We start from the raw sequence: 10,305 nt of genomic DNA, 5'->3' as shown, positions 1-10,305 counted from the left end.
AAAAAAAAAAAAAAAAAAAAAAAGATGGATGCTTGACATCTTTTATATTAACCTGGATAGAGTTGGAACTCATTCTTCTTAGCAAAGTATCACAAAAATGGAAAAGCAAGAATCCAATGTACTCAATTCTAATATAAAGCCAGTAATTGGTCTAATATATGCCCACTTAAGAGGAAAAGCCAAGGCCAGTGTGGTGGCTCACGCCTATAATCCTAGCATTCTGGGAAGCCGAGGTGGGTGGACTGCCTGAACTCAGGAGTTCAAGAGCAGCCTGAGAAGAGTGAGACCCTATATCTGAAAAATAGCTGGGCATGGATGGCACCTGTGGCTCAAAGGGGTTGGGTGCTGGCCCCATATACTGGAAGTGGTGGGTTCAAACCTAGTTCCAGCCAAAAATTGCAAAAAAAAAAAAAAAAAAAAAAAAAATAGCTGGGCATGGCCCAGCACCCGTAGCTCAGTGGTTGGGGCGCTGGTCACATACACAGGGGCTGGCGGGTTCAAACCTGGCCAGGGCCTGCCAAATAACAATGACAACAAAGTAGCCAGGAATTGTGGTGGGTGCCTGTAGCCGCAGCTACTTGGGAGACTGAGGCAAGAGAATTACTTAAGCCAAAGAGTTTGAGGTTGCTGTGAGTTGTGACACCACAGCATTCTACCGAGGGCAACATAGTAAGACTCTGTCTCCAAAAAAAAAAGGCGGCTCCTATAGCTCAGTAGGTAGGGCGCCGGCTACATACACTGAGGCTGGCAGGTTAGAACTCCACACGGGCCAGCTAGAACAACAATTGCAAAAACAACAACAAAAAATAGGTTGGCATTGTGGCAGGCACCTGTAGTCCCAGCTACTTGGGAGACTGAGGCAAGGGAATTGCTTAAACCCAAGAGTTTGAGGTTGCTGTGAGCTGTGATGCCAAGGCACTCTACCTAAGGCGACATAGTGAGACTGTCTCAAAAAAAAAGGACAGAGGAAAACTCAAACTCAATTCAAGGTGGAGTGTGGGGAATAAGGGAGCAGAGAAAGGGGAGGAGGGTGTGCTCAACTTAATGGGCACAATGTTAGGGTGTATGGTACATATCTTGGGGGCAGGACACAATAATAAGAGGGGCTTTACTTAACAAATGCAAACAATGTAACCTAATTCATGGTACCCTCAACCTGAAACAATAAAGAAAAAAAGGCTAAAAAAGGAAAGAAAAGGCGAAATTAACTCTTTCTGACCTCAAACTAACTTCTGAACATTCCCAACGTACCCAAGAAAATTCATGTTAACCTTATTTGGTATATTAAGTGATACTGAAAATATTGTTAAGTAAGAAATTATGTTTAGGCTCAGCACCCATAGCAGTGGTTACGGCACCAGCTATACACAGAGGGTGTAGGGTTCGAACCTAGCCCAGGCCAGCTAAACAATGACAAATGCAACAAAAAATAGCTGGGCACTGTTGTGGGTGCCTGTACTCCCAGCTACTTGGGAGGCTGAGGCAAGAGAATTGCTTAAGCTGAAGAGTTTGAGGTTGCTGTGAGCTATGACACTATAGCACTCTACCAGGGGTAACACAGAAAGACTCTGTCTCAAAATAAATAAACAAATAGGAAATTACGTTTAACCCTTTTTTTTATGTTTGTATGGATATTTATGAATATGTATTCCAAAAAAATTTTTTTGAGACAGAGCCTCAACCTGTCATCTTGGGTAGAGTGCCGTGGCATCACAGCTCACAGCAACCTCCAACTCCTGGGCTCAAGCAATTCTCCTGCCTCCACCTCCCACATAGCTGAGACTACAGGTGCCTGCCACAATGCCCAGCTACTTTTTGGTTGCAGCCGTCATTGTTGTTTGGTGGCCCGGGCTGGATTTGAACCCGCCAGCACAGGTGTATGTGGCTGGCGCCTTAGCCACTTGAGCCACAGGCCCTGAGCCTGTATTCCAAAATTGTATGAGATTCCTAAAAATCTGCTATGTCTTGGTATATGGTATCAATCATAATTATGTCTATTAAGTGGCTGTAGGCCAGAGAAAATAACCAAATTTCCCTGTCAATTACATTTTTAATCAAGGTCATTTAAAGTCTTGACCACAGTGAACTACTGTATTCTTTCTATTTTTTTAGAGACAGAGTCTCAGTTTGTCGCCCTAGGTAGAGTGCCGTTGCGTCATAGCTCACAGCAACCCCCAGCTCTTGGGCTTAGGCATTCTCCTGCCTCAGCCTCCTGAGTAGCTGGGACTACAGGCACCCACCACAACACCCTGCTATTTTTGGTGTTGTTGCAGTTTGGCCAGGCCAAGTTTGAACCCACCACCCTTGGTATATGGGGCCAGCCTTAACTACTGTATTCTGATGCTTATTTTTTCTGGAAACTCTCTGCAAATTCAAAAGTATTGTTTCATGGAGGTTCCTGAAAAAGATGTAAAGAACACTTCACAGTTGGCGGTGCCTGTGGCTCAGTAGGTAGGGCGCCAGCCCCATATACAGAAGGTGGCGGATTCAAACCCGACCCTGTCTAAACTGCAACAACAACAGCAAAAAAGAACTCTTAACAAATAAAGGTCTCTGATACCTTTGAGATTGTATCAGTGGACTGGATAAAAACTTTCAGAATTCTAACAAAAGAAAAAAAACTGGACTCATAAAATTGTTAACATCAAGCAACACAAGTTTTAATTATATGGCACTGAATTGATGAAAGACTAAAATGATTTTTTTATTCCTTTTTTGGTTTGAAATATTGCTGATTTCTTTTGTTTTCCTTTATAGAATTTTAAAAAAACTTTTGTGTTTTTTTTTTAGCTATTGGTAGCTTTAGCAATTGGGTAAAGTATACTTTTATAAACAGAATTAAAACATTTACCTTTCTCTCTACCTCATCCCTCCAGAATTTAACAACTATTTGTGGGCTTGGCACCTGTAGCTCAGCGGCTAGGGCACCAGCCACATACATCAGAGGTGGCGGGTTTGAATCCAGCCCGGGCCTGTCAAACAACAATGACAACTATAACCAAAATATAGCTGGGCGTTGTGGCGGGTGCCAGTAGTCCCAGCTACTTGGGAGACTGAGGCAAGGAATCACTTAAGTCCAAGAGTTTGAGGTTGCTCTGAGCTGTGATGCCATAGCACTCTATCCAGGGTAACATGGTGAAATTCTGTCTCAAAAAAGATTAAAATAAAATAAAAACTATTTGTCAGTATTCTTATTTTCTGACAATATAATCATTCCCATAAGTTCTATAAGAATCTGTTTTCTTTTTAGGATACAATTAAAGACACTGGTTAATTTAGCAAGGCTTTGATTGGAATGTTATATTTTCAGATATGAACAGATAGTGTAAGAACTAAAATTGACATTATAAAGCCAAAAGAAGACTTTGGATAAACTGGTCTGGAACCCTAAATACATGGTTCAAATGGTTACTTTGCGGCAAGTAAAAAATTTCAATTTCTGGGTGGTGCCTGTGGCTCAGTGGGTAGGGTGGTGGCCCCAAATACCAAGGATGGCGGGTTCAAACCTGGTCCTGGCCAAACTGCAACAAAAAAATAGCCAGGCACTGTGGCAGGCACCTGTGGTCCCAGCTACTTGGTAGGCTGAGGCAAGAGACTCACCTAAGCCCAGGAGTTGGAGGTTGCTATGAGCTGTGTGATGCCATGGCACTCTACCGAGGATGATAAAGTGAGACTCTGTCTCTACAAAAAAAAACATTTCAATTTCTGACAAGCCCAAGAACCTCAAGATATTTGGAAGACCTAAAGAAGAGGAATTCACCTTATTCATACAGGTATTATAGACACAGTCTGAGGATGAGTCAACTGCTTGGCTTAGCTTCTTAGCACCAAGAAGTCTAACCTGAGATTCTTTTTTTTTTGAGACAGAGCCTCAAGCTGTACCCCTGGTTAGAGTACTGTGGCATCACAGCTCATAGCAACCTCCAACTCCTAGGCTCAAGCGAGTTTCCTGCCTCAGCCTCCCAAGTAGCTGGGACTACAGGCGCCCGCCACAACGCCTGGCTGTTTTGGTTGCAGCCATCATTGTTGTTTGGTGGGCCTGGACTGGATTCAAACCCACCACTTTAGGTGTATGTGGCTGGCACCTTAGCCACTTGAGCCACAGGCGCTGAGCCTAACCTGAGATTCTTTATGCGAAGTTCTAGCAAAGCCAAGTTAAAAGAGCCTGTATAATAAATCACTGTTCTTGCTAAACCTATGTAAATAATTAGGCCAAGATCTTATCTTACTATGATTTATCTTTGGTAGAAATGGAAGACTGCAAAGAGAAAAATTATGTTTCAGAAAAAAACTATAGTATACCTGTTATGAGATTCTAGCCCTGTCCACTGTTTTTGACTGAATCTTAAATTTTTGGTTTGCTCCAGTATCTGGCTGCGACTCTCCAGACTAACATTTTCTTTCTTTTTTTTTTGAGACAGAGCCTCAAGCTGTCCCCCTGGGTAGAGTGCGGTGGCATCACAGCTCACAGCAATCTCCAACTCCTGGGCTCAGGCGAGTCTCCTGTCTCAGCCTCCCAAGTAGCTGGGACCACAGGTGCCTGCCACAACGCCCAGCTATTTTTTGGTTGCAGCCGTCATTGTTGTTTGGCAGGCCTGCACTGGATTTGAACCCGCCACCTTAGGTGTATGTAGCTGGTGCCTTAGCCACTTGAGCCACAGGTACCGAGCCCAGACTAACATTTTCAATTTTCACCCACCTTTATGAGTTGGAATTACTAAGAATTAAAATTGCATTTTTCCAGCCAGCTGCAGTGGCTGACACCTGTAATCCTAGCACTCTGGGAAGCCTAGTCAGGTGGACTGCCTGAGCCCAGGAGTTAGAACAGCCTAAGCAAGATCCAGACCCTGTCTCTACTAAAATTAGAAAAACCAGCCAGGTGTAGTGGCAAGTGCCTACAGTCCCAGCTACTTGGGAGGCTGATGTCAGACTTTTCTTCCCTTATCCCCCTGAAGAAGGGTGTATAATAATCTGTACCCAACTGGGTTATTTGCTAATCATTCTAGTCTAAGGCAATTCTCTCCTCCTATAAACCTACCTTTTGTTGTCTGTTGATTTATCAACGAATAAGGGGAAGCTTCCCTTGGTCCCTCCTACATGCTACATAGCAGAGGACATAAAGCTTCAACTTCTTGAGCAGTCCCCTTCACTTACACGAAGGAAGTACAGCAAGGAGGTTGGAACAGCTATCTTTCCAATGTATTTTTTAGAACTATTTTTCAATAGGCCTCATAATTTTGTTCATTTTTGCATCCTCAGGATCCAGCATTGTGCCTAGCATAAAATGTGCACTCTGGCAAAGTTTACTGAACTTAGGAATTGGCTGATATGGTGCGCAGGTACTATGGCCAGAAAAGTAGTTTCAAGTCCCAGGCGACCCACTAGTTTTGTGACCTTAGGCAAAGTCGCCCTACCGAGAAATTGCCGAGACCAATTTCTTCATCAATAAAACAGAAATACTACTACTTGCCTAGTCTACCTCACTGGCTCCTCAGAAGGCTTCACAAAAACGCTGTACATGTGCCGAGTTTTGGTAGGGTTGATTACCATGAATGGTGAGAGGAAAAGAAGCCTGGCCCCCAAAGTAAGAAGACTGTGGCCTGTAGGGCAGGGACTATGACTAACAGGCTCCCTGTTTTCTCATCTTAAACACTGAGATACAGACTCCATGACAATCAGACCTTACGCTCTAATAATCTGCCAGTCCGCTACAAGTTCGGAACCTGAGGTGTCCTCAGAAAGGTAAACCCCAAGATTCCTAGACGCACCACAGGGGCAGGGACAGTCAAGGTCGCGGGATACTAAGACCGGGGGCGCTCACCCAGTCAAAGTCACAAGGGTTGCCATCCTCGCGTTGGGTGGGAAGACCGCGGCAGAGCGGCGGCAGTTTCCTCACAAGGAGGAAAGCAGCAGAGAGCAGGGCAGACAGAAGGTAGTAAGGTCGAGCTAGCCATCGTGAAAGTCGGGGTACCGAATACACCAGAGCAATTAAAGGTGCCAGGACCGCCATCTTTTTGGCCCTAGCGGCGTCCGCCGCTCTCGGCGTCGTAGGTCTGAGTCCACTTCCCCAGCATTGAAGTCTCTATTGGGCCAAATCTCGAATGCACTGCCTCCAAACCCCGAAGTAGGTCTCTGATTGGGCGGTAGGGCGGCCCTGAAAAAAGGATTTGATGTATTATTGGTCAGTCTAGCTGTCGCCTTTTCCACCTAAGTCATTTTATTGGATATGTAATTGTGAGGCGCAGACATCAAGAAGACTCTAATGAGGTTAGGTAGCACTTCCTAAACGTTCTTATAAAGCGACGGAAGTAATTGCGCAACGAGGTAGGCGTGGCCTGACACATCCAATGATAATCGGCGTCTAGAGAATGAGGGCGGTACCCCGTGAAAGGATTGTCCAATGAAAATTATCAACGGTAAGACATCGAAGCGGCGCCGAGGCTGAGAGGACGATGGAGAATTTCACGGCGCTGTTTGGAGCTCAAGCTGACCCACCACCGCCCCCAACTGCACTCAGCTTCGGACCAGGAAAACCTCCACCCCCGCCTCCGCCTCCTCCTGGAGGGGGACCTGGCACGGCCCCGCCCCCAACCGCGGCCACGAATCCTCCCGGCGGCGACAAGTCAGCAGCTGGTTGTGGCCCCTTCTACCTAATGAGAGAACTGCCAGGTGAGTATTTGGCCTGGCGGAAGCCACCCGATCTGGTCTTAGCGAGGAGGTGATGGGCATGGCTATCAGGCCGCTGGCTGAGGTGAGAGGTAAGTTAGGTAACGCCTACCGGACCTCAAAGTTGGAAGGGCTGTTAGAAAGCCCAAAGGGATGATTTGAATTAATGGGAATTTGAGGGTGGGGTACGTGTACATCTGTGTGACTGTTTTTTCGCTCCGTATCCGGGCTCTGTCCCTGACGCTGGCTTTAGCTCCCTAAAAACTAATCAAGGGTTTGAGTTTGGTACTCGAGAGGCCTGATTTAAATTGGCCACCCAAAGTTTTAGTTTCAAGTTTGCCACAAACTTGTTTGGAGCAAGTTGCCCTTACCAGGGTCTCCGTGTTTCCTATCTGTTCAAAGAAAGGCCTAGAAGTGAACCAGACTCTTGCAAATCAAGTAATTATTTTGTTGAGCACCTACGAAGTACAAAGCACCGTTCTAAATGCTGAAGAGATACAGCTGTAAACACAACTGACTAGAGCCTTGCCATTGGGGAGTTCACATTTTAGTGGAGGAGGCAAACTGTAAACAGGATGATACCAGATAATGGTTAGTGCTAGGAATAGAACACATGATAAAGAATTAAGGGGGTAGAACGATTTCAGCTAGAGTGCTTAAAGAACCCCTTTAGAGTAGGTAACATTTGAATTAACATGGGACCAAAGAGCGATGTATGGACAGGAGGGTGAGATAACTCTCTATACAAAAAATGAGGTCAGAAGCCCTGATATGAGAAAAGGCTTGTTTGGACTATCTGAGGGACAGAAGACCCATTCGTCACCAGTGAAGTAAACAAGAGGGAAGAGTGGTGGGATTAGAAGGTGAGAAAGTTAGGCAGAGACACTTATAAAGCAATAAAAACATTTAGATCATAAGTTTGAAAGGAAACTATTTTAATGTGGGAGTGACATGATAAAATTTATTTTTAATCAGCAGCTCCGTGAAGAATGAAAGTCGGAAACCAGTAGTTTGGGAAAGAGATGGTAGTTTGGACCAGGCTATACATGTTTCTACAAAAGAAATAGAAAAATTAGCTGGGGGTAGTTGTAGGTGCCTTTACTTGAGAGGCTGGGATAGGAAGATCATTTGAGCCTAGGAGTTTGAGGTTGCAGTGAGCTATGAGGATCCCATTGGGCTCTAGTCTGGGTGACAAAGACCCTGTCTCAAAAAGAAAAAAATGAGGCCAGGCATGGTGGCTCCTGCCTGTAATCTTGGCACTCTGGGAGGCTGAGGCAGCTAAATTGCTTGAGATCAGGAATTCAAAACTATCCTGAGCAAGAGCAAGAACCTGTCTCTACTAAAAATAGAAAAATTAGCCGCATTGCGGCAGGTACCTATAATTCCAGCTACTTTGGATGCTGAGGCAAGAGGATCACTCAAGTTTATTATTTATTTATTTATTTTGAGACAGAGTCTCACTATGTTGCCCTTGGTAGAGTGCCGTGGCATCATAATTACAGCAACTTCTTTTTTTTTTTTTGAGACAGAGCCTCAAGCTGTCACCCTGGGTAGAGTGCCGTGACATGACAACTCACGGCAACCTCCAACTCCTGGGCTCAAGCATTCTCCTGCCTCCGCCTCCCAAATAGCTGGGACTACAGGCACCCACCACAATGCCCACTATTTTTTTTTGGTTGCAGCTGTCGTTGTTGTTTGGTGGGCCGGGGTGGATTTGAACCTGCCAGCTCAGGTGTATGTGGCTGGCGCCTTAGCTGCTTGAGCCACAGGCGCCGAGCCTGCAGCAACTTCCAACTTTTTTTTTTTTTCCTGAGATGGAGTCTCACTATGTCACCCTGGGTAGGTGCCATGGTGTTATAGCTCACAGCAACCTCTGACTCTTGGGCTTAAGCGATTCTCTAGCCTCAGACTCCCAGGGAGTCTGGAACTATAGGCACCTGCCACAACACCCGGCTATTTTTTGTTGTAGCTATCATTGTTGTTTAGCTGGCCCTGGGCGGGGTTCAAACCTGCCATCCTTAGTGTATGTGGCTAGCGCTGTAGCACAGGCACTGAGCCGATCACTCAAGTTTAAAACAAAAAAAAAGTTAGAGGTACTGCCAACAGGAATGAATAATTGTGGAAGTGACAGATAAAGAGTAATTAAGGGGCCAGACACAGTGGCTCACACCTGTAATTCTAGCACTCTGGTAGGCCAAGGCAGGTGGATTGCCTTAGTTTAGGAGTTTAAGACCAGCCTGAGTGGGAACAAGACCTCATCTCTAAAAACTAGCCAGGCGTTGTAGAAGCTGAGGCAAGAGGATTGCTTGAACCCAAGAGTTTGAGGTTGCTATGAGCTATGATGCCATGGCATTCGGGGGGGGGGGTGACAAAGTGAGACTATCTCAAAAAAAGAGTAATTAAGGATGATTTCTAAGTTTGCAGCTTGATTAATTGGGTGGATAATAGTACTGAGACTTGAACAATGAGAAAGGAAAAAGTTTGACAAGATGGACATCAAGAGTGTTAAGTCTCCAAGATAGCTTTTCAGTTCATTTCTAACTTTTTTTTTTTGACAGAGTCTTGCTATGTCGCCCTCAGTAGAGTGCGATGGCAACGTAGCTCACAGCAACCTCAAACTCCTAGGCTCAAGTGATTCTCTTGCCTCAGCCTTCCGAGTAGCTGGGACTGCAGGTGCCCGTCACAATGCCTAGGTGTTTTTAGAGATGGGGTTTGCTGTTGCTCAGGCTAGTCTCTAAACTCCTGCACTCAAGCAGTCCGCTCATCTCGACCTCCCAAAGTGCTAGGATTACAGGCATGAGCCACCGCACCTGGCTCATTCCTAACTCTTACTGCTATATCATGATTTAAGAGAAATAAGAAATATTGGTCTGAGTTTAGCTCTTGTAGCTCAAGCAGCTAGGGCACCAGCCACATACACTGGAGCTGGCAGGTTGAATCCAGCCCGGGCCCACCAAATAACAATGATAATAACTACAACTAAAAAAAAAGAAAAATAGCCGGACATTGTGGCGGGCACCTGTGGTCCCAGCTACTTGGGAGGCTGAGGCAAGAGAATCACTTAAGCCCAAGAGTTGGAGGTTGCTGTGAGCTGTGACACCATAGCATTCTACCGAGGGCGACAGCTTGAGACTCTGTCTCAAAAAAAAGAAAGAAAGAAATATTTGCTTTCAAGTTTGCAACACACGTATATGGAATAGTATTTACTATTGAGAATAGCCCTTTGAGGTAGGCATTGTTACCTGCATTTTTTAGTAGAAAAATTGAGGCATCGAGGGTGGTGCCTGTGGCTCAAAGGAGTAGGGCGCTGGCCCCATATGCTGGAGGTGGTGGGTTCAAACTCAGCCCCAGCCAAAAAAAAAAAAAAAGAAATTGAGGCATAGAGAGGTTAGGTTTGCTTTGGTTAGTGGTTGAGGTCCACCAGTAGTTTCTAAAGGAAAGATTAGAATCTTTCTTTTGCCTTACATATTCTGATTATACCTATTTGTATCAGTTAGTTGATGGATACTGAATATCTGTTCTGGGGAAATGCTGGGTATATGAGGGAGGTAAAAAGCAGAGGTTAACAAGCCTATTCCTTCCTTTTTTAGGAGATTGTTTTAGTTAGGAATGTAAAATTTTTTTTTTTTTTTTTTTTTT

General features: G+C 45.1%; 2 protein-coding genes across 4 annotated transcripts in view; one reads left to right on the top strand and one right to left on the bottom strand.

Annotated features, from left to right (window-relative positions):
- TMX2 (thioredoxin related transmembrane protein 2) overlaps positions 1 to 6,107 on the bottom strand; it is an 18,751-nt gene extending 12,644 nt beyond the window's left edge. Inside the window, exon 1 of one of the 2 annotated variants that reach the window (XM_023507830.1) lies at positions 5,822 to 6,107. In XM_023507830.1, coding sequence (XP_023363598.1) covers positions 5,822 to 6,010 — 189 coding nt within the window. In that variant the 5' untranslated portion in view covers positions 6,011 to 6,107. The remainder of the gene's footprint in view (positions 1 to 5,821) is intronic. The other variant, XM_003801348.3, reaches the window with a different exon arrangement.
- Positions 6,108 to 6,322: 215 nt separating this feature from the next.
- The window catches only part of MED19 (mediator complex subunit 19), a 12,447-nt gene continuing 8,464 nt past the window's right edge, over positions 6,323 to 10,305 (top strand). Inside the window, exon 1 of one of the 2 annotated variants that reach the window (XM_003801347.3) lies at positions 6,323 to 6,669. In XM_003801347.3, the coding sequence (XP_003801395.1) occupies positions 6,453 to 6,669 (217 nt within the window). In that variant the 5' untranslated portion in view covers positions 6,323 to 6,452. The remainder of the gene's footprint in view (positions 6,670 to 10,305) is intronic. The other variant, XM_023507831.1, reaches the window with a different exon arrangement.

The sequence above is a fragment of the Otolemur garnettii genome, unplaced genomic scaffold, assembly GCF_000181295.1.
Source record: "Otolemur garnettii isolate 467f Iridium unplaced genomic scaffold, OtoGar3 scaffold00209, whole genome shotgun sequence".
Classification (NCBI taxonomy): domain Eukaryota; kingdom Metazoa; phylum Chordata; class Mammalia; order Primates; family Galagidae; genus Otolemur; species Otolemur garnettii.
Note: the sequence above shows the minus strand (reverse complement) of the source record. Positions and strands in the feature narration are given on the sequence as shown.